The 23,497-nt window shown below is 43.3% G+C and overlaps 1 protein-coding gene across 12 annotated transcripts in view; it reads right to left on the bottom strand.

The window, feature by feature from the left end:
* The window catches only part of EVL (Enah/Vasp-like), a 223,175-nt gene that overhangs the window by 54,527 nt on the left and 145,151 nt on the right, over positions 1-23,497 (bottom strand). For all 12 annotated transcript variants that reach the window (XM_069738372.1, XM_069738343.1, XM_069738342.1 and 9 more), the window contains one exon: positions 11,920-11,992. In XM_069738372.1, coding sequence (XP_069594473.1) covers positions 11,920-11,992 — 73 coding nt within the window. The remainder of the gene's footprint in view (positions 1-11,919; positions 11,993-23,497) is intronic.

The raw sequence follows: 23,497 nt of genomic DNA, 5'->3' as shown, positions 1-23,497 counted from the left end.
TTGATGATTATGGGTTACAGCCAGTGAAAACCCAAAAGTCATTATCTCAGTAAATTAGAATACTTTATAACACCAGCTTGAAAATGATTTTAAAATCCGAATTGTTGGCCTACTCAAATGTGTGTTCAGTAAATTCCCTCAATACTTGGTCGGGGCTCCTTTGGCACTAATGTAGTGCTAAAATATTAATGGCTATAAGGAATTCATATTGGTAGCCTGTCTTTAACCCCTTAAGCGCCGAGGGTGGTTTGCACGTTAATGACCGGGCCAATTTTTACAATTCTGACCACTGTCCCTTTATGAGGTTATAACTCTGGAACGCTTCAACGGATCCCGGTGATTCTGACATTGTTTTCTCGATACATATAGTACTTCATGATAGTGGTACAATTTCTTTGATATTACCTGTGTTTATTTGTGAAAAAAAAACCGGAAATTTGGTGAAAATTTAGAAAATTTCACAATTTTCCAACTTTTAATTTTTATGCCCTTAAATCACAGAGATATCACACAAAATACTTAATAAGTAACATTTCCCACATGTCTACTTTATATCAGCACAATTTTGGGCAAAAAATTTTTTGTTCGGGAGTTATAAGGGTTAAAGGTTGACCAGCAATTTCTCATTTTTACAACACCATTTTTTTAGGGACCACATCACTTTTGAAGTCATTTTGAGGGGTCTATATGATAGAAAATAACCAAGTGTGACACCATTCTAAAAACTGCACCCCTCAAGGTGCTCAAAACCACATTCAAGAAGTTTATTAACCCTTCTGGTGCTTCACAGGAATTTTTGGAATGTTTAAAAAAAAAATTTACTTCACCTCCAATTTGTTTTATTTTACCAAGGGTAACAGAAGAAAATGGACCCCAAAAGTTGTTGTACAATTTATCCTGAGTACCCCGATACCCCATATGTTGGGTAAACCACTGTTTGGGCACATGGTATAGCTCGGAAGGGAAGGAGCGCCATTTGACTATTCAATGCAAAATTGGCTGGAATTGAGATGGGACGCCATGTTGCTTTGGGGAGCCCCTGTGTGCCTAAACATTGAAATCCCCCCACAAGTGACACCATTTTGGAAAGAAGACCCCCTAAGGAACTTTTCTAGATGTGTGGTGAGCACTTTAAACCGACAAGTGCTTCACAGAAGTTTATAATGTAGAGCCGTAAAAACAAAATATTATATTTTTTCACAAAAATGAATTTTCACCCCAAATGTTTTATTTTCCCAAGGGTACCAGAAGAAATTTTACCCCAAAAGTTGTTGTGCAATTTCTCCTGAGTACGCTGATACCCCATATGTGGGGGTAAACCACTGTTTGGGTGCATGGCAGAGCTCGGAAGGGAAGGAGCGCCGTTTGACTTTTCAATGCAAAATTGGCTGGAATTAAGATGGGACGCCATGTTGCATTTAGAGAGCCCCTGATGTGCCTAAACATTGAAACCCCCCACAAGTGACACCATTTTGGAAAGTAGACCCCAAAGGATCTTATCTAGATGTGTTGTGAGAGCTTTGAACCCCCAAGTGTTTCACTACAGTTTATGACGCAGAGCCGTGAAAATAAAAATTCTTTTTCTTTTTCCACAAAAATTATATTTTAGCCCCCAGTTTTGTATTTTCCCAAGGGTAACAGGAGAAATTGGACCCCAAAAGTTGTTGTGCAATTTGTCCTGAGTACGCTAATACCCCATATGTGGGGGGAACCACCGTTTGGGCGCATGGCAGAGCTCGGAAGGGAAGTAGCGCCATTTGGAATGCAGACTTAGATGGAATGGTCTGCAGGCGTCACATTGCGTTTGCAGAGCCTCTAATGTACCTAAACAGTAGAAATCCCCCACAAGTGACCCCATATTGGAAACTAGACCCCCCCAAGGAACTTATCTAGATGTGTTGTGCGAACTTTGAATTTCTACGTGTTTCACTACAGTTAATAACGCAGAGCCGTGAAAATAAAAAATCATTTTTTTCCACAAAAATTATCTTTAACACCCAGTTTTGTATTTTCCCAAGGGTAACAAGAGAAGTTGGACCCCAAAAGTTGTTGTCCAATTTGTCCTGAGTACGCTGATACCCCATATGTTGGGGTAAACCCCTGTTTGGGCGCACAGGAGAACTCGGAAGGGAAGGAGCACTGTTATACTTTTTCAACGCAGAATTGGCTGGAATTGAGATCGGACGCCATGTCGCGTTTGGAGAGCCCCTGATGTGCCTAAACAGTGGAAACCCCCAATTCTAACTGAAACCCTAATCCAAACACACCCCTAACCCTAATCCTAACCACACCCCTAACCCCAACTCCAACACACCCCTAACCCTGGCACACCCCTAACCCTAATCCCAACCGTAAATGTAATCCAAACCTAGCACTAATCCTAACCCTAAAACTAGCCCTAACCCTGATGGGAAAATGGAAATAAATACATTTTTTTATTTTTCCCTAACTAAGGGGGTGATGAAGGGGGGTTTGATTTACTTTTATAGCGGGTTTTTTAGCGGATTTTTCTGATTGGCAGCCGTCACACATTAAAAGACGCTTTTTATTGCAAAAATATTTTTTTGCGTTACCACATTTTGAGAGCTATAATTATTCCATATTTTAGTCCACAGAGTCATGTGAGGTCTTGTTTTTTGCAGGAAGAGTTGACGTTTTTATTGGTAACATTTTCGGGCACGTGACATTTTTTGATAGCTTTTTATTCTGATTTTTGTGAGGCAGTATGACCAAAAACCAGCTATTCATGAATTTCTTTTGGGGGGGCGTTTATACCATTCCACGTTTGGTAAAATGGATACAGCAGTTTTATTCTTCGGGTCAGTACAATTACAGCGATACCTCATTTATATCATTTTTTATGTTTTGCCGCTTTTATACGATAAAAACTATTTTATAAAAAAAATTATTTTTGCATTGCTTTATTCTGAAGACTATAACTTTTTATTTTTTCGCTGATGACGCTGTATGGCGTCTCGTTTTTTTGCGGAACAAGATGACGTTTTCAACTGTACCATAGTTATTTATATCCGTCTTTTTGATCGCGTGCTATTCCACTTTTTGTTCGGCGGTATGATGATAAAGCATTGTTTTTTGCCTCTTTTTTTTTACGGCGTTCACTGAAGGGGTTAACTAGTGGGACAGTTTTATAGGACGAGTCGATACTAAATATGTGTACTTTTATTGTTTTTTTTTATTTAGATAAAGAAATGTACTTATGGGAACAATATTTTTTTTTCTTTACTTAGGAATTTTTTACACAACAAAATTTTATTTTTTTTTTTACTTTATAACACTCTGAGCAGGCGCTTGGTAAGCCACCTCCCTCCAGGATCCGGATGCAGCCCCGTGGTCATTTTGGATCCGGGGCCTGCAGGGAGAAGAAGGTAAGAGACCCTCGGAACAACGCGATTACATCGCTTTGCTCCGAGGGTCTCAGGTAAGCCCGCAGGGAGCCCACTCCCTGCGCGATGCTTCCCTATACCGACGGAACACTGCGATCATGTTTGATCGCAGTGTGCCGAGGGTTAATGTGCCGGAGGCGGTACGTGACACATAGTGCCGGATGTCAGCTGCAATAGTAAGCTGACACCTGGCCGCGATCGGCCGCGCTCCCACCGTGAGCGCTCCCGATCGCTATGACGTACTATCCCGTCCCTGGGAATTAAGTCCCACGTCACCTTAATGGGATAGTATGTCAAATGGGATTAAGGGGTTAAGGAACCTTTAAGATATTAGACAGTAACAGTTCAGCTTATATTAGCCTTGTATTTTCTGTAATTTTCCCAACACCTTGATCGCATAGTTCCTTTATAAATCTTTAGTGGGAAAGCGTATGTTTATAGTATCATCCAATTACTGCATAGTTTTGTTATCCATGTTTAGTGAGAAATGTTGTATTTACAGTATGGTAAAATATTTAGTACCAGGAGAGCCTTTAGCATATTTTATCCGGTGATGTATTTGTCTGATGTTGACGAACGTCTGAAGAGTTGGCCACGCTGCCAGAGGGATACTATATCGGACAAATAGAACTTGGTAGGGCTTGTGTAATACTTGGTTACACAAGCATTTGTTTCTAAACAAGATATAAGTTGGGGAAGACTTCAGCTAAGACAGAAGCCCTGTTAACCTGTGGACTAAAAAGGGACACCTGTGGCACCACAGTGTGGATCCCAGGAATTTCTCTGTCTTCACTGTTCTGCTTCTCACAGCTGATGTTCCCGGACAGATGATGTGCTACTCCTGGTGCAGTTTTTCCTATGTAGTGTGCAATGTAAGTACTTTACTTTTGTGATTTATATTATGCAAAAGTCTACAGAATATCACACTGTTTCCTATTTTCTGTAATCATTTAATTATTATAATAAAATTAATCGCCTTCTTTAAAGCCGTATCCGAACCCTTTGAATACTTCGCAAAACAATCAATTACTGCATCAATGCAGCGTGGCATGGAGGCGATCAGCCAGTGGCACTGCTGAGTATTATGAAAGCAACCTGGGCTTCCATAACATACCTTCAGCTAGTCTGCATTGTTGGGTCTGATGTATCTCATCTTCCTCTTGACAATACGCCATAGATTCTCTATAGGGTTAAGGTCAGGTGAGTTGGCTGGCCAATCAAGCACAGTGATACTGTTGTTTTTAAACCAGGTATTGGTACTTTTGGTAGTGTGGACAGGTGCCAAGTCCTGCTGGAGAATGAAATTTCTACCTCCAAAAAGTGTGTTGGCAGAGGGAAGCATGAAGCATGAAGTGCTCTAAAATGTCCTGGTAGATGGCTGCGCTGACTTTGGTCTTGATAAAACACAGTGGACCCACACTAGTAGATGACATGATTTCCCAAACATCATTGATTATGGATACTTCGCACTAGACCTCAAGAAGCTTGGATTGTGGCCTCTCCACTATTTCTCCAGATTCTGGGACCTTGATTTCCAAATGAAATGCAAAATTTACTTTCATCTGAAAACAACACCTTGGACCACTGAGCAACAGTCCAGTTCTTTTTCTCCTTGACCAAGGTAAGATGCTTCTGGAATTGTTTATTGGTCATGAGTGGCTTGACACAAGGAATACAACACTTGTAGCCCATGTCCTGGATACATCTGTGTGTGGTGGCTCTTGAAGCAATGACTCCAGCAGCAGTCAAATATTTGTGAATCTCCCCCAAATTTTTGAATGGCCTTTTCTTAACAATCCTTTCAAGTCTGCGGTTATCCCGGTTGCTTGTTCACCTTTTTCTACCACACTTTTTCCTTCCACTCAACTTTCCATTAATATGCTTGGATACAGCACTCTGTGAACAGCCAGCTTCTTTAACAATGAACTTTTGTGGTTTACCCTCCTTGTGGAGTGTGTCAGTGACTGCCTTCTGGACATCTGTCAAGTCAGCAGTCTTCCCCATGATTGTGGAGCCTACTGAAACAGACTAAGGGTACCGTCACACAGTGGCATTTTGATCGCTACGACGGCACGATTCGTGACGTTCGAGCGATATATCCGTGACGTTCCAGCGATCTCGCTGTGTCTGACACGCTCCTGCGATCAGGGACCCCGCTGAGAATCGTACGTCGTAGCAGATCGTTTGAAACTTTCTTTCGTCGTCTAGTGTCCCGCTGTGGCGGCATGATCGCATGGTGTAACAAAGGTGTGCACGATATTGTATACGATGTGCGCATAGTAACCAACGGCTTCTACATCGCACATACGTCATGAAATTATCGCTCCAGCGTCGTACATTGCAAAGTGTGACAGCAGTCTACGACGCTGGAGCGATATTGTTACGATGCTGGAGCGTCACGAATCGTGCCGTCGTAGCGATCAAAATGCCACTGTGTGACGGTACCCTTAGGGACCTTTTTAAGTTCTTAGGAAGTCTTTGCAGGTGTTTTTGTTAATTATTCTAATTTACTGAGATAATGACTTTGGGGTTTTCATTGGCTGTAAGCCATAATCATCAACATTAACAGAAATAAACACGTGAATTAGTTCACTCTGTTTGTAACGACTCTCACTTTTTGTATTGAAGAACTGAAATAAATTAACTTTTTCATGATATTCTAATTTTGTGAGAAACACCTGTAGATGCCAATAAAGGGCAATGTATTAACCCCTTAATGACCACCGATACGCCTTTTCAAGCCGGCAATTAAGGGTACTTAAACCACAGCACCGTTAATTAACGGCGCTGTGGAAAAAATGTATAGCGGGGTCTCGGTTGCCGGGGGTAGCAAAGACCCCAGAGAATATGATTCAGGTCAGTTTTTATCGACTCTGGTTTTGCGATCGCAGCTATTAACCGTATAGTGGCGACCACAAAAAAAAGTCCGATGTGCCATTTAATTTCTCTCTCCTCTGATGTGATTGTACATCAGAGGAGAGAGAAATATGGTCTCCGATCCCCGCCCGGTACCTCCCGGTGCTCCTCAGCCCTCCTGCTTCCCCCCATGAGCACCGCCATCTTCTGGTAAAAAAAATGGTGGGTGCATGCGCAGTGCGCCCGCTGAGATCTGCTGGCTGGCACCCAGCAACAATAGGAAGATTTTTCCTATTGGTTCATTTTGGTCACTGTGATAGAGTCTATTACAGTGATCAAAATATAAAAATAGTAAATAACCCCCCCATTTTTCACCCCCTTAGTTAGGGAAAAATAATAAATTAAAGAAAATGTATTTATTTCCATTTTCCAATTAGGGTTACAGCTGGGCTAAAGTGAGTTGGGCTAAAATTAGGGTTAGGGTTGGGGCTAAAGTTAGGGTTAGAGTTGGGATTAGGGTTAGGGTTGGGATTAGGGTTAGTGTTGAGGTTAGGGTTGGGATTAGAGTTAGGTTTGGGATTAGGGTTAGGGGTGTGTTGGGATTAGGGTTGGGATTAGGGTTATGTTTGTGGTTAGGCTTATGGTTCGGGTTGGGATTAGGTTTAGGGGTGTGTTGGGATTAGGGTTGAGATTAGGGTTAGGGTGTGTTGGGGTTAGGGTTGTTATTAGGATTCTGGTTAGGGTTGGGATTAGGGTTAGGGGTGTGTTGGGGTTAGGGTTGTGATTAGGATTATGGTTAGGGTTGGGATTAGGGGTGTGTTGGGGTTAGGGTTGGAGTTAGAATTGGGGGGTTTCCATTGTTTAGGTACATCAGGGGTTCTGCAAACGCGACATGGCTCCACCATTGATTCCAGCCAATTTTGCGTTCAAAAAGTCAAATGGTGCTCCCTCCCTTCTGAGCTCTGCCGTGCGCCCAAACAGTGGTTTACCCCCACATATGGGTAATCAGCGTACTCAGGACAAATTGGACAACAACTTTTGGGATCCAGTTTCCCCTGTTACCCTTGGGAAAATAAAAACATTTGGGGGCTAAAAAATCATTTTTGTGGAAAAAAGTGTTTCTTATTTTCACGGCTCTGTGTTATAAACTTCTGTGAAGCACTTGGGCGTTCAAAGTGCTCACCACACATCTAGATAAGCTCCTTTGGGGGGGATCTAGTTTCCAAAATGGGGTCACTTGTGGGGGTTTCTACTGTTTAGGCACATCAAGGGCTCTGCAAACACAACATGACGCCTGCAGACCATTCCATCAAAGTCAGCATTCCAAAAACATCACAACTTCCCTCCCGAGCCCCGACGTGTGCCCAAACAGTGGTCCCCCCTACATATGGGGTATCGACGTACTCAGGACAAACTGGACAAAAACTTTTTGGGTCCAATTTCTCCTGTTACCCTTGTAAAAATAAAAATTTGGGGGAGAAAAGATCAGTTTTGTGGAAAAAAAATACAATTTTTTTATTTTTATGGCCCTAAGTTATAAACTTCTCTGAAGCACGTGGGAGTTCAAAGTGCTCACCACACATCTAGATAAGTTCCTTAAGGGGTCTACTTTCCAAAATGGTGTCACTTGGGGGGGGTGGGGGGTCCACTGTTTAGGCACATCAGGGGCTCTCCAAACGTAACATGGCGTCCGATCTTAATTCCAGCTAATTCTGCATTGAAAAAGTCAAACGGCACTCCTCCTCTTCCAAGCTCTGCCGTGCGCCAAAACAGTGGTTTACCCCCACATATGGGGTATCGGCGTATTGAGGAGAAATTGCACAACAAATTTTGTGGTTTATTTTCTCATTTTACACATGCGAAAATAAGAAAAAATTGGTTCTGAAGAAAAATGTTTGTAAAGAAAAAAGTTGAATGTTAATTTTTTCCTTCCATATTGCTTCAGTTCCTGTGAAGCACGTAAAGGGTTAGATAAACTTCTTGAATGTGATTTTGAACACCTTGAGTGGTGTGGTTTTTGGAATGGTGTCACTTTTGGGTATTTTCTGTCATGCACACCCCTCAAAGTGACTTTAAATGTGAAATGGTCCTTAGAAAATGGTTTTGTAAATTTTGTTGTAAAAATGAGAAATCACTGGTCAACGTTTAACACTTATAACTTCCTAAAAAAAAAATTGTGTTTCCAAAATTGTGCTGATGTAAAGTAGACATGTGGGAAATGTTATTTATTAACTATTTTGTGTGACATATCTCTCTGATTTAAGGGCATAAAAATTAAAAATTTGAAAATTGCTAAATTTTAGACATTTTAGCCATATTTCCGTTTTTTTTTTCATAAATAAATGAAAGTTGTATCGAAGAAATTTTACCACTAACATGAAGTACAATATGTCATGAAAAAATATTCTCAGAATAAGCAGGATCCGTTAAAGCGTTCCAGAGTTATAACCTCATAAAGTGACAGTGGTCAGAATTGTAAAAATTGGCCTGGACATTAAGCTGCAAAGGGGTTAAAGAATAAGTTATACTTTGCAATTAAGTGAAAACATAGAGCTTGGCCTCCAGGCTCAGGCTGGCAAAAACCATGTCAGGCACAGTTAATGCGTATCCGCTCATTAACACCCTGTGTGATGAGTGGTATTTTTGCAGTAATATTAATGCAGGTGTGATCTAGAATTCAACAAAAATGAAAAAAATAAAATATTTTTTTTGTGATAGAAATGGATTTATTCCCTTTAAATTCTCATAAAGGATCAGTGTAAAGGGATGTTGCTTGTGGATTGCAACTGTGTAGGTAGGCGGAATTAAACATGTAGCTAAACCTCAGGAGAATCTAAATTTAAGGTGTTAAAACCCATTTGTCATCTGGTTTCCGGAGAGCGGGTTATATTTTAGGGAAGAATTATCACCAGTTTGTTTTCTTGTCGCAGCTGAAGAACAGAGCTGGATCTTAAGGGGGCTGAGCAGGATTTGCATTCTTGTTTTTGGCTTATATCTGGACCTCCACTTGTGTTATATGTAAGTGGTGCACCTCTGGCCCCTCTGGCTGTCGGGGTATGCTGGGCACTTTAGTTGTACACCAGTTGGTGAGCCGATAGAGAAACATTGCTATAGCTAGAACAAATGCCCATGAGCATAAGGCAAGGTGTAGGAGGATAGCCTGCTGTCACCCTTACCCTTTAAATTGGAAGCAGTGTAATTAATACTTATGTGCCTATCGGATTCTGTTAGTAAGGGGTTACCATTTCCTTTAGAGACATTATTATAGCTCAGTGACTAACATCTGTTTATCTCCAGTTAGCAGCACAGCTCATTTTTCTCAGCCATCTTTCCTCCTCCACTCCCACCTGTAAAGGAGGGCCTTCACTTAGTCCATGGCCTCCTGTAGGCACTGTAATTAATCTATGATCACTCACTTCACTTGCAAATTGTGCCATTTAATGCTTGACACACACTACTTGTATTTGGACTAGAATCTGTCCTGAGAAACAGCACCTCTTCAGGTGGAGTCTGGTATCGCAGCTAGAAAAGAGTTTATTTTAGTTTATGGATACATCATCTCAGAATCAGCACTTAGGATGCAGTCACACTAGCAGTAGGGTTGAGCAAAACAGATCGGACAAATTCATGAAACCCGACCAGATCCTAGTTGGGATCGGCCACGAGGTCGGCGATCTTCGCGCCAAAGTCGCGTTTCGTATGACGCGTTCAGCACCATTTTTCAGCCAATGAAGGAGGACGCAGAGTGTGGGCAGCGTGATGACATAGGTCTCGGTCCCCACCATCTTGGAGAAGGGCATGACAGTGATTGGCTTGCTTTCTGCGGCGTCACAGGGGCTATAAAGGGGCGTTCACGCCGACCGCCATCTTACTTCTGCCGATCGTAGCATAGGGAGAGATTGCCGCAGCTTCATCAGAAGAAGGAATATAGTTAGGGAGGGAAGATTAACCCCCAAACCGCTTGTGCTGCAGCGAATTCCACTGTCCAACACCACCATTTGTTTGCAGGGACAGTGGAGGCTGTATTTGTGTGCAACAGCTCCGTAGCTTATTAGGCTGCCTTATAAGGCTCCCTGATAGCTGCATTGCTGTTTGTACGCCGCTGTGCAAACCAACTGCTTTTTTAAAAGCAAAAATCCTGTTGCTCCTTTCTGCACAGTTCTCTTGTTTATTTGTCCACACTTTTGTGTGCAGCAGTCCTTTTTATTGCTGCCATACTTGTCCTGAGATCATTGTAGGGAGATTGAAATTGTACTACAGTCCTTGTATTTTTTCATATATCTTCCAGCCACTTTCTGACACTTAGATTGTGTTGTTTTATGCACTGGGCCTGAGTTTTGGTGCAGTGTCACCTCCAAAAAAAGTGAGATTCAAATTGTCACAAAGTGGATCTACGTCAGTTCTGGGGTATAATACAGGATGTAACTCAGGGTCAGTAATGTATGTACACAGTGACTGCACCAGCAGAATAGTGAGTGCAGCTCTGGAGTATAATACAGGATGTAACTCAGGATCGGTAATATAATGTATTTACACAGTGACTGCACCAGCAGAATAGTGAGTACAGCTCTGGAGTATAATACAGGATGTAACTCGGGATCAGTAATGTAATGTATGTACACAGTGACTGCACCAGCAGAATAGTGAGTGCAGCTCTGGAGTATAATACAGGATGTAACTCAGGATCGGTAATATAATGTATTTACACAGTGACTGCACCAGCAGAATAGTGAGTACAGCTCTGGAGTATAATACAGGATGTAACTCAGGATCAGTAATGTAATGTATGTACACAGTGACTGCACCAGCAGAATAGTGAGTGCAGCTCTGGAGTATAATACAGGATGTACCTCAGGATCAGTAATGTAATGTACACAGTGACTGCACCAGCAGAATAGTGAGTGCAGCTCTGGAATATAATACAGGATGTAACTCAGGATCAGTAATGTAAGGTATGTACACAGTGACTGCACCAGCAGAATAATGAGTGCAGCTCTGGAGTATAATACAGGATGTAACGCAGGATCAGTAATGTCATGTATGTACACAGTGACTGCACCAGCAGAATAGTGAGTACAGCTCTGGAGTATAATACAGGATCTAACTCAGGATCAGTAATGTAATGTATGTACATTTTGACTGCACCAGCAGAATAGTGAGTACAGCTCTGGGGTATAATACAGGATGCAACTCAGGATCAGTAATGTAATGTATGTACATAGTGACTGCTCCAGCAGAATAGTGAGTACAGCTCTGGAGTATAATACAGGATCTAACCCAGGATCAGTAATGTAATGTATGTACATAGTGACTGCACCAGCAGAATAGTGAGTGCAGCTCTGGAGTATAATACAGGATGTAACCCAGGATCAGTAATGTAATGTATGTACACAGTGACTGCACCAGCTGAATAGTGAGTGCAGCTCTGGGGTATAATACAGGATGTAACCTGGAATCAAGGTTGAATGCACATAACAAATAGCAAGTCTAACCTAAATTCTACCTGGAATGGGTGTAGCTGTACTTGGTAGATGGGTAACATTTGCACCCAGGCCCACAAGCTCAATGACACATATTGGGTGTGGACCCTTGTTTAAATCTTGCATCAGCACCCAAAGAATTACTTATACTTTGGAAAATTATAGGAAAAAATTCTCACCTCCTTTGGATGTCCATTTCATCCGGAGAGGGTCCATTCTGAATGCTCTGGACTTGGCGCTGAGCTGCAGGACCTGAAGAAAATATAAAAAAAACAAACAAACTGAATTGTAATAAAGAGCAACATCTTAAGAAACCACATAAATCCTAAAATGTGTCTTAGCCCCGCCCACCTTTAGGTCTTCACAAGACACTGTAGAAGTCCCCTTTAAGGTTGCTATATAATTGACTCATTTCCTATTAGCCGGGAGCTGTCAGATTCGATAATTTTGCACATTTGCGGTGAACACAAATCCAGATTTTCCTCTCTCCATTTCCATAACTCCCTCTGTAGATATGCAGATGAGTCTTTATGATGGAGACAGACACACAAGCATCTGTATGAGACATAAACATGTCATTCCGCTGTGGCGGTGGAATATAAAGCCATGCCACAGTTAGCCTGGCATCTCCCCGCTAATCACCAGCCACAGAATCTCTGAAATTCTTGTTGTTCTCTGGGTCTTCAAAAAAGAAAGCTAAAATGAGGAATGTAATGATCAATAATCCTAATCCCAAGAATGAAGTCAACCACACAATAACAGTATGGGAATATTGCGGTAAAACAAAAGCAGTTACAGAGTTCTATCCCTACAAATACATCACTTGCATTCATTGTGAGTGGGTTCTTTGGGGGCTACTGCCTCACATGTGATCTAAGGCGACATTCACACGGTCAGTATTTGACATCAGTATTTGTAAGCCAAAATCACAACTGGAGCAACCAGAGGAAAAATTTTATAGAAACATCTGCACCACTTCTGTATTATCACCCACTCCTGGTTTTGGCTTACAAATACTGATGGAAATTACTGAATATGTGAACGTGTTCTAAGCCTCAAACTTGGATGCATGTCCATTTATACAGAATAGAACTTGTACCTATGATTGTGCATGGGACTGTCTTTGTAGCCAATCTTTAACTTTAGGCCTCTTAGAGATCATGTCACCTTCAACTTACTGTACACGATAACAGTCACTTTTACATGCCACTGTAATATAGGTTGGCGTGCACATGGACCAAAAATGGTCTTATTAACTTGGTCTTAGTCTGAATTCACACCAGGTAAAATAAATGGTCCATGTGTCATCTGTCCGTTTTTATGCATGAGAAAAAAAAGATGGCTGTTTCCTTCCCACATTTCTGCTAGCGAACAGTCACTGGATGCAACTTGCATGGCATCTGTGTCTTTATTCCAGGCGAGTTTGATTTGCAAATCGGAAATATAGTTTGTTTGGTTTTTTTTTAGGACCACAGAATAGAACACTTATGCAAAAATTGGACATGTTAATGGGACCTGAGGAAGATGTCACTTCCGCATTTATCGACGTTTTATCCACCAGTCTTGATGAAGAGTACTGGAGTAAAATGTGACAAATAAGAGGTGTATAAAATGTAAATTTGATGCATCTTTCAGCTCCAGTGTACCACTACAGGAAATGTACTTCACACTTATTTATGAGACATTGGGACCAAAAGGTGCAATATTTTGTTTCTGTGCTGCTACAAGTTGCACAAAAATTGGCTTAATTTCAGTTTTATGCTAAAGTTCAATTAATTGGTCCCATTAAGTAGCGAAGAAGGTGGCTTTAGCAATTTTTTCAATGCATTGCTGCTTTTCTGACTGCGTGCATGGCTTTATGAGCCGCTGCAGAGGAGACACATACTGTATGTATATATGTGTGCACACATGTATAGATGTGCATAGTCTGTCTATATACATATGTGCAGCTCTGGTTGTGTAGATGTTACCGTGTGTGTTATGAGGCCACAATGATCACCTGTCATGACCCTGTATCATCACAATAAATAATCTTTGCTTTCCCACCTACTATATTATTCTAACCCTGCAGGTTATCACAGTGCAAAAAGTCAAACGGTCAAATGCCAAACTCAGCCCTGCTACATTTCTTCCCTTCTCCCCACCAAAACATCAGCAGTCCCATTATTACAGAGTGGATTTGTTTTCAGATGAAGTAACATCCATCCGATCCGTCACCCATTTAGTATCTATTTCTGCTCACCCCCGGCATCCTGCTCAGCATATATTAGATCGTCTATAAATACAGATTACATTTCCCTATTAGCTACCATACGATGTATCGGAATGGGAAAATGCTGCATCATACTAATCCAAAGAATATATAATATCCTAAACCACATCTCTACAACACGGACAAGTAAAAAATAAATATTGTTTGCACACTAGGACCCTGGATTGTGGAGGGCTGAAGATAAATAAACATGTACGGTATATATATGTATATTATTATTTTTTTTAGAGTACTGTGAGCCGCCTTGATAACCGGGATGATCTATAGATCATCTGCACTTCCCCACCCTCTACATTTAATTCATATTGACTCAAACTTGGCAGGTTCCCTTTCAGATGAGACAGTATTTACTAAAAATCTAAGACTGTTATGAAACAATTGAAGAAACAGCCTAAATATAAAAAGTGACAGAACACAAGTATCATCAACCGGATGACATAGTAAGATAATAAGACAATGATGAAGCCGGACTTTTAAATAACCAAAAACTGCTCAACACATTACGCAAAATATAAGGAAAATAATTACACAAACAACAGCATTAGTAACCAAAATCACACAAATAATAAATGAATGATAAAATAAAGAAAAAGCCCCATCACCTACAAGACATTCTGCAAAGGACGAAGCAATCGCAGTGGCACAGACAGAAGCAATGAAGGACCCATTCCTTGCTGACCATGCTATACAAGGCCTTTGAGCAATGTTCAATGGATTCTATTCATTCCCCTTCCTCGCCTGCCCTCCCATAGAGTGCCAGGTTACAACCGCTGTAACCAAATCCCCCACTACAGCGCAGGACGGCATCCACCTAAATAGTTGATCACTCCTTCGATTTAGGCTTTTTTTTTTTCTTTCTACATTTCTACTCACAAACAAAAGCAAAAAAGTAAATAAAATGCAGAAGGGGATAAAGGGTGAAAATTTTAGGGAAAAAAAAATCAATCTGCCAAATGGCTTCCTAATATCAACCATTAAACAGAGCATAAGGTATCAGCTTCTAAAACACTGCATCTTTAAAATTAAATATTAATTGTGTAAATTTCCCATCTGTCTCCTCTTCTTTCTTCTTCGAGTGAGCTCGCCGCCTCTTATCTTTTGGGATAGTTTAATATTTCGACTTGGCTCCTATTATTATTTGATGGACGGTTTTGTTTTTATACCGCCCACGTTCAGGGCTATAGTACATATGTTTTACTGCAGTTCGTGTGCACTGAAGGATAATTCATTACTGGCCCTTGCAAAGTGTCACTGTTTAGCGCAGCTGTTTGTCACTAAGTTAATGGGGGTAATAAATGAAATTATGCAAAAAAAAAAAAACAAGCAAACCCAAAAGTTATGGTTGTTAAGTAAAGCTACTACTCTGTATTTCTTCTCTACAACATAGATCTGCAGCCGGCAGGGGACAATTCTGTGTGGGCTCATTTCTCTACACACAGATGATCATTGATCTAACTTTATAGAGTGCCCCCTAGTGGTCGCAGCAGGCTGCAGAGATTTGGATAGGTAGAATGAGGAAAATGTGTTTAAAGAAATAGTTTCATATGAAACTAAAATTGCTAGTGCAATTTCATTCTTATAATTATAGTACTTCTTGGATTTGTTTTCCAGGTCTGTGTTCCCTTAAAGGATTATTCCCATCTTCAAAGACGGGCACTGTTGAATAGTTATGAAAAAAAAGCATCTTTGGCAATATACTGTTTTACTAAATTTGCGGTAGCTTTTCAGATGCAAACTTATATTAGCAGCAATCTGACAATACCCATATGGGAAGATGGGAATAACCATTTATTGGGGTTGTTTCATCTTCATGAACAGGAGAAAATGCAAAGTGTTTGTACAAACATGCAACTTTGCAATTTACTTGTTAATAAATATCTTCTCCGGTCTCAAGAACTGAGAGACTTTTAACTGTACTGCATACAGCTTGTTGCCCAGGTTACCGGCCACCTCTGCAGTCTCTCGGTGGTAGTAAGTCTCCTAGGCAAGGAAAGCGGAGTTTACAAGTGCTGCTCTGAAGATTGCCGGATTGTTGGAGCCACTTTTGCAACATAAAATGATTGATTTTTTGGCCACATGGTCACACCCCATCCATTACACCCCCACCTAGCTATGCTCTGGGCACTGTTCAGAAAGACGTCAGACCTGCCGGTGAGCGGTGTATAACCACCCAAAGGCACCCAATTTATGTGAAAAATCGAGTAGCGCAAACATTTTACATTTCAAACATATTTATGCCAAAAACTGTTAATTGGTGCCAATGTATATTCACGTCCTCCCTGCAGAAGTGAAGACCATTCACAATGCTGGGTAACTGATCCATTCGGAGAGCCTAATTTCCTGAACATGGCTGGGTGCTGCAGGTGTCACCATCCGAAGTTGCCATTGATTGATGGTCACTCCAATATTCACAAGTTATTACCTATCCACAGAATAAACTATGAACTGCTGATCGCTGGGGTCCCACCAGAAATGGGTTTTGGAACAAAGTGGTGATCACTCTATTCATTTTCTATAGGTCAAATGAAGTGCTTTGTGATCTGAGAAAGTCCCATACAAAAGGAACGGACCGGTGGCATGTCTGCGTCACAGAACCCCATGCTTGGGATTGCTGAGGTCCCAGCGAACAGCAGGTTTTTTTTTTAAAGGTGATGCACCATAAACTCCAATAAAACATGCAAAAGTCAAGGTCCTGTGACAGCAAATTGCTCATCACTTAATTAATCCATATAGTTTGATACTTCTACCACAAGGAACCTTTGTCAAATCATGTGCTAGACAAGGAGCAAACCTAACCAGGGATCTGCAAAAGCAACCAGTTAGCTGGTTGAACATTCCCATCTTTTGGTCATGGTCAAAAGGCTTTTCTCAATTTGTCTTGAGAAGAGCTCCTTCTTCTGCCTCCCTGCTTTCTAATTGCCAGTGCTACTCATTAACAGATCGGACCAGCGGCATGGTTGCACCGCTGGCCTAGGCTGTGCACACTTCCATGCTGCTAGTGGAGGTAGCTTGGCTTCTGTGGCATCGGAGAAGTGCAGGGGTACTCAAATAGTAGGTGCATGATTCCTAATGAATTGCAGCACATTCCTCACAAAGACTGGTGTAGAAAACATTTTCTATTTTTTCCTCTCAAGCATGAATGAGATTTAGACCACTAGATGGCAGACTAGAGGTAATGAACTGTCAAAAGAGCTGTATAGTAAACGCGGGTGGTAATATATGAGTGGAGGAATACCATTCTTATCATGGCTTTTCATCACTTGTGGTGAGAGAAGATTCCATAATTGGGATATTTTCTCCCTCCCTTCATGAATACTTTAAATAACCCACAGTCACCCGTCACCATACATCTCATCAATGCCTAACGGAGATACTTGGTCCTGCCAGTCATGTATATAATGTGTATCTCCAAAACCTTTTATCTTGGCTCAAACACAAGTGAGACTTAGAAAAGAGTCAACCCGTCATTTATAGGCATTACATTCCATGTGGGACTAGTTATCACAGTTGGTGGTCCCTGGTGGTCCCTGTCACAGCTAAATTCCGGGGCATCACAAAGATCCCACCAATGTTACCACTATGTAACAGATGACACCGGAGAAATCACAAAGATCTCACCACTGCCACCAGCTGTCAAGGAAACGCAACTCCGTTGTCTCCATTTGTCAGGGCATTACCCAACTGACTGACGAGTGACTGACGAGGCCGCTTCCACTACTGGTTATTAGGAAACTAATAGTGAGCGTATGGTATTATACACCTCCGATTCCAACACATGGAATATATATAATCTGGTATGGTCACTGCCAGCGCCACAATAGCAAAATAGCAATATCTGCCACCACAAATCATTTATACAGGCCTATTGGACACCCGTTACAAGTAGCGCATGGCTTCAGTGGTGCTGTTTACAGAGCAAGAGGAACAGAGCTATTAATTGTATATATTTAATCCAGAAACATAGGCAGTGTTTATCAAAAATTTACAAAGATGATGCAAAATGAGAACAATACAATACGGTACATACAAATACATAAGATAAAAAGGAATATCGAAAGGAATTTACTAAACCTTAGCAGAGGGAAGCACTCCAATTGAAAAAATGTACCACCCTCACAGAGAACTATGACTTCCAGAATGAACAATGACCAAACCCTGCTTCTGCTCTTTATTAGATTAAAGTTACACCTCCACTTGATGAGCTTATGTGGGGACTGGTAGTTGGATGTGCTCGGCCTTTCAGAATTTTGAGATCCGCAACTTACAGGATATCTTCGCCCCTGGAGGTCCTAGGAGGTAGATATTGTCGCCATGTTTCTTATCAAGATTTTAACATTTATATAGAGGTCAAACGTGACCTGGATAGCCTCATCCATAAAGTTCTAATGGCCCTACAGTGATGTGAGTGAATGTGTTATGCTCGTCCTTACACAACAACGCCGAAAATCTATTTACCATATATTTTTGATTAATGCAAAACATCAGTATTCATACCTGGATACTGTAGACAGTGTCTATGAAAGATGCTTTGATGGAAAGGAAGCTTATGCCTGGGAAGTTAGTTCTTTTCCTCTTTGCAAACAAATCTCAGACTGGTTATCTCTTTCCCAGCAAATTTTACTGCTGTAAAAACCTGGCCCCTCCAGGGGATTACTACTTTAATGGAGATGATGTCAGATCTCCTCCATCATTTCCCATGTTATAAATACGGTAGTTTTTCTCCCTATAATTTGTTTTCTCTCTTTCCCATATGTTCAATGTGAAGGGGACATGTTCCTTCCTTGGCTGTCTGTATGGATTTTAATTTTTCGCTGACAGTCCCCTTGATACCTGTGAACCTCATATAACCCCATGTCACGTGTGGCGACACCGCATTTGATCTGAATTATCCAGACATATTTTTTCAGTAGGCCCAGGGACATGAGCTAGAGTTCATATGGGAATGACTGTTGACCCTGATTGTCATTGACATAATGTTCAATGGCTGCCATTTGTTGACTGGCCGCTGATTAGCTATTGTATCTGTCCTTGTATTGCAGTCCTATTATTGTTCTACTATCTTTGAGAAACAAAGGCACAATGTTTGTTAATATGTTGATGATCCATTGGTGCTCTGCAATATGAAGGACAATCTATGCAAGTTGTTTGAACACTCCAGCAGTCAGAGATGGCCTCCTTCCACCTTCCTCCAAGCCTGTGGTGGAATGCTAGAATGAGAAGTTGTGACATATAAAAAGGGTTTGCCTGTGTTCAAAGAGACTTTACATTACAATAGCCATGGCATCATGGCTCCAACTGAAGAAATACAGAGCTGCTTTGTTGACCATCACTGAACCCTCAAAGACGCTTAGAGAATCTAGGTTGGGACAATCAAGTCATCTGGCCACATACCTCATTGCTCTTGGTTAGCTTCCTAAGCTTGTTGTTACCTCCTCACTGTGAAGGCCCGCCAAAAGTGGGGAGCCATTGGTGGGTGTAATCGGCCCTGGAAGCAGCTCTAATTCCAGTGAGTCAGCGGAAGGAAGAGCCTGTATTTTGCACCATCTTGGGTATTTGTTGTAACTGTACTATATGCTATTGTCACAGGGTTACTGCAACAGAGAGGAACCAGAAGACCGCAGCATCTGATTGCTCCTACTCCTGCGCTGAAAAGAAGCACTTCTCCTTCGTTTTAATGGTGTTTACTTCTTTTGGCAGAACATGGGTTAATCGGCCATGTTGGAAACACTGCGCTTTCAACTGAGCTCAGTTAGCCACTCCCGTTCCCTTTATAATCTGACTCAAGTCCATGTCAGAGATTGCATTTGCTGCATGGCTTAGGAGGAGAGGAGTTCATATGAGTAGGAGTTATTTGTGACTGTTGCGTGGTTTGTCAGTGTGGTAATGCCTTTCCCTTCTTTTCTTTTTCCCCATTCTCCACTCCCCGATGGATTCCTCTGTTATATGTGAGTGAATATTTGTATGCCTGGTGTTACAGAACCCACCAGCACCAAGAATGTTATGCAGTATATGTATGTATAATAGTTTCCATGTGAAATGCATCAGTCCACAGGCTGCGCCCCTGGACAAGATATTCTCTTTCTGACCTCCCCCCACCTTTGTAATTCCCACAGTAAATAGCGGCAGGCTCCGGCCCCCTGCGGCTATTGTAATGTATGTCTGGCCAGCTGTTTTCCTATTGGCCTGCCCTGTGTATCTGTGTTATATATTCTGTGTGCTGAAAATAAAGTGTGTTCTTTTAGACTGGAAATACGTGGGGTAGCAGTCAGCTTTTATATGCTCTCACGTAACCAAGGAATTTCAGCCAGCATCCTTCATTCAGAATCCAGCAAAAGCAGCGTGGACCTCCTGAAACACGGGGTGGTACTGAAAGAGGTACCCCAGCTTGTTAGACCCCGTTACACCGGTTGCAGACAGCGGGATCTGATACCCCTTCTACAGGAGGAAAGGAATGAATGGAAGACAACTACCAGAAGTTAAAGAGGACTACATTAAAAGATCTGGTTGAAGCCCGAGGGTTAATCGCCAGCAACAAAACAAAAGCGGATTTGATAGCAGCCATCATGGAACACGACAGTGCAGCTCCCCCCAATGTGAACGTGGAGGAGACTGAATTCCAGAGGGAGGTAAAGAACAGACTGGCGTTCTATGGCCCAAACCCTGCAGTAGAGATCATACGAGAGGTGATGGCTGATGTGCGTACTGATCTGAAGGAAAAGATGGCCGAGCGGACCAGGATAGAGCTGGCCAAGATGGAGATGACAGAACGGACCAAAGTGGAACTGGCCAAGATGGAGATGGCAGAGCGGAGAGAGGAGAGTCAGCGAGCAGGGGGAGCTCTGGCCTCCGCCCAGGTACCTTCAACAGTAAGCCACAAAAAGATCCAGTATAATGCCTTCCGACAGTTGGGGGAGGCAGAGGAAGACATTGATGGCTTTCTGCAGGACTTTGAGCGGCAGTGTGCCCTTCATCAAGTGAAGCCGGAGGAACGGGTTCAGATTCTGGCCAGCAAGCTGACTGGCCGGGCAGCGGACGCCTATCGCACGGTACCTGATGAGGACTGTATGGACTATGAGCGGATCAAAGAAGTGATCTTGGCCCGGTATGCGCTGACACCAGAGGCATACCGCCAAAAGTTCCGCGGACTTATAAAACAAGTAACCGATACCCACGCTGAATGGGCCTGTAAATTACGGCGGTCACTGCTACAGTGGGTACAAGGGAGCCAAGCAACCACTAAGGAGGACGTCCTCCAGCTCTTCTTGTTAGAACGATTCTTTAATGGACTAAACCCTGAGACACAGGAATGGCTTCGGGACAGGCGGCCAATGACTCTTGAGGAAGCCGCTCGTCTGGCCGATGAACATCATGCGGCCAGGAGGCCTCAGTTGTCCGGATCAAAGATGGTCACTAGGGGTCCGCCCATGGACCTGGAGGGCCCCAAACCACCGAAGATTGTAGGGGGACCAGCTAGAAACCCGGCCTACCACAGTTACCCTGGGGCGCGATGCCACACCTGCCGTCAGCTGGGCCACCTGCAAAGACAATGTCCCAACCGGACTCAGCATATCCAGTGGCCAAAGGCGGGAACAGCTACCTTCCGCCGGGCCGCTGTACACTGCTACCAAGGCGAAGCTGACCCGGCATTGGGGGTTACAACTAACCAAGGGGTGGAAGACATGGAGGAAGTGCTGCATGAAGTAGACCCCGTGCAGGCAGCCCGGGCAGATAATCGACAACAGCATCGACAGGTCGTGTGGGTTAATGGGAAACGCATGCAGGGACTAAGAGATTCCGGAGCAACTTTGACCCTTGTGAAGCCTCATCTCGTCCGGGACCAAGAGAAGACGGACCGGACAGTGGCAATTTGTGTAGCAGGGGGAGCCATACATCGACTGCCCACTGCCAGGATTCACCTGAACTGGGGAGTTGGGGATGGCCTTGTTGAGGTCGGCTTGATGGAGGATTTGCCTGCAGAGGTTTTGCTGGGAAATGACTTGGGGCCCATGTTGTCTGCCTTCTCGGTTGCCCCTCTGGCTGAGACATATCCTGTGACCACCCGGAGACAAGCTCGATTCGGAGGCGGAATCACACTCAGAAGAGGCCCAGGTAAGACATCCCAGCCCTACACGTATTCCCATAGCCAGACACATTTCTTGGGCCACCCCAGATGAATTTAAGAGGGAGTTACTTGAGGATTCTTCATTGGAGGGATATCGTGGGAAGGCACAGGAGGGGAGAGGGGTACTGGAAGGGGAACAGTTTATATGGAAGCAGGGACTCCTCTACCGGATCACAGAGCAGCACCACACAGGGACGAGCCCCACTATAAAACGACAGCTGGTAGTTCCCAAGAAGTATAGACAGGAGTTACTGCGAATCTCTCATGACATACCCTTGGCCGGGCACTTCGGCGTCAGTCGCACCAGGCATCGTCTGACACAAAACTTCTTTTGGCCGGGGGTAACCTATGATGTTCGTCAATACTGCCAGACCTGTGACAGTTTCCAGCGCATTGGCAAGAGGGGAGATCGATGCAAGGCCAAATTACGCCCCCTCCCCATTGTGGAGGAACGATTTAGCCGAGTAGCGGTCGATCTGATAGGGCCGTTAGCCAAACCCAGTCCGTCAGGGAAAAGGTATATATTGACAGTGGTAGATTATGCCACACGGTATCCAGAGGCGGTTGCTTTACCTAACATACTGGCAGAGATGGTGGCGGCTGCCTTGCTCCAGGTTTTCTCACGGGTTGGATTTCCCCGGGAGATTATCTCAGACCAGGGTACCCAGTTTACAGCAGAGGTGACCAACCAACTGTGGAAGCTGTGCGGCGTAAAGTCCATTAGAAGCGCCCCGTACCACCCGCAAACCAATGGGTTGTGTGAACGCTTTAACGGGACGTTAAAACAACTCATTGGGACTTTTACCAGGACCTACAGGGACTGGGAGAAATTCTTGCCTCACCTCCTGTTTGCCTATCGAGAGGTGCCCCAAGAATCCACGGGGTTCTCCCCATTCTAACTGGTATACGGGAGACGGGTAAGGGGACCCCTAGACTTAGTGCTAGAACACTGGGAAGGGGAGGGCCTCATAGAAGGGGTTCCTATTGTACCCTATGTGCTGGAATTCCGGGACCGCCTACAGGTGCTGACCCAGGCTGTACGTGGGAACATGCAGGTGGCCCAGCGGCGCCAGCGCGTATGGTACGATCGGAGGGCCAGAGAGCGCACCTTGGAAATAGGGCAGAAGGTCCTGGTGTTAGAGCCCACTAGGCAGAACAAGTTCCAAGCTGCATGGCAGGGGCCCTACCAGGTAGTGGGGAAAATAGCCGACACCACCTATAATGTCGCCGATTGTGACGACCCCAGGGTTATCCGCATGTTCCACGTGAATATGCTGAAGCCCTATCGGGAGCGGTGGGACCAGGTACACTGGGACCAGGTACACTGGGGTGAAGACTTAGGTCCCCGGGAGAGACAGCAGGC

Source organism: Ranitomeya imitator, chromosome 1 (assembly GCF_032444005.1).
Source record: "Ranitomeya imitator isolate aRanImi1 chromosome 1, aRanImi1.pri, whole genome shotgun sequence".
In the NCBI taxonomy this organism is placed as follows: Eukaryota; Metazoa; Chordata; class Amphibia; order Anura; family Dendrobatidae; genus Ranitomeya; species Ranitomeya imitator.
The sequence above is the reverse complement of the archived record's forward strand: the minus strand, read 5'-3'. Positions and strand labels throughout refer to the sequence as shown.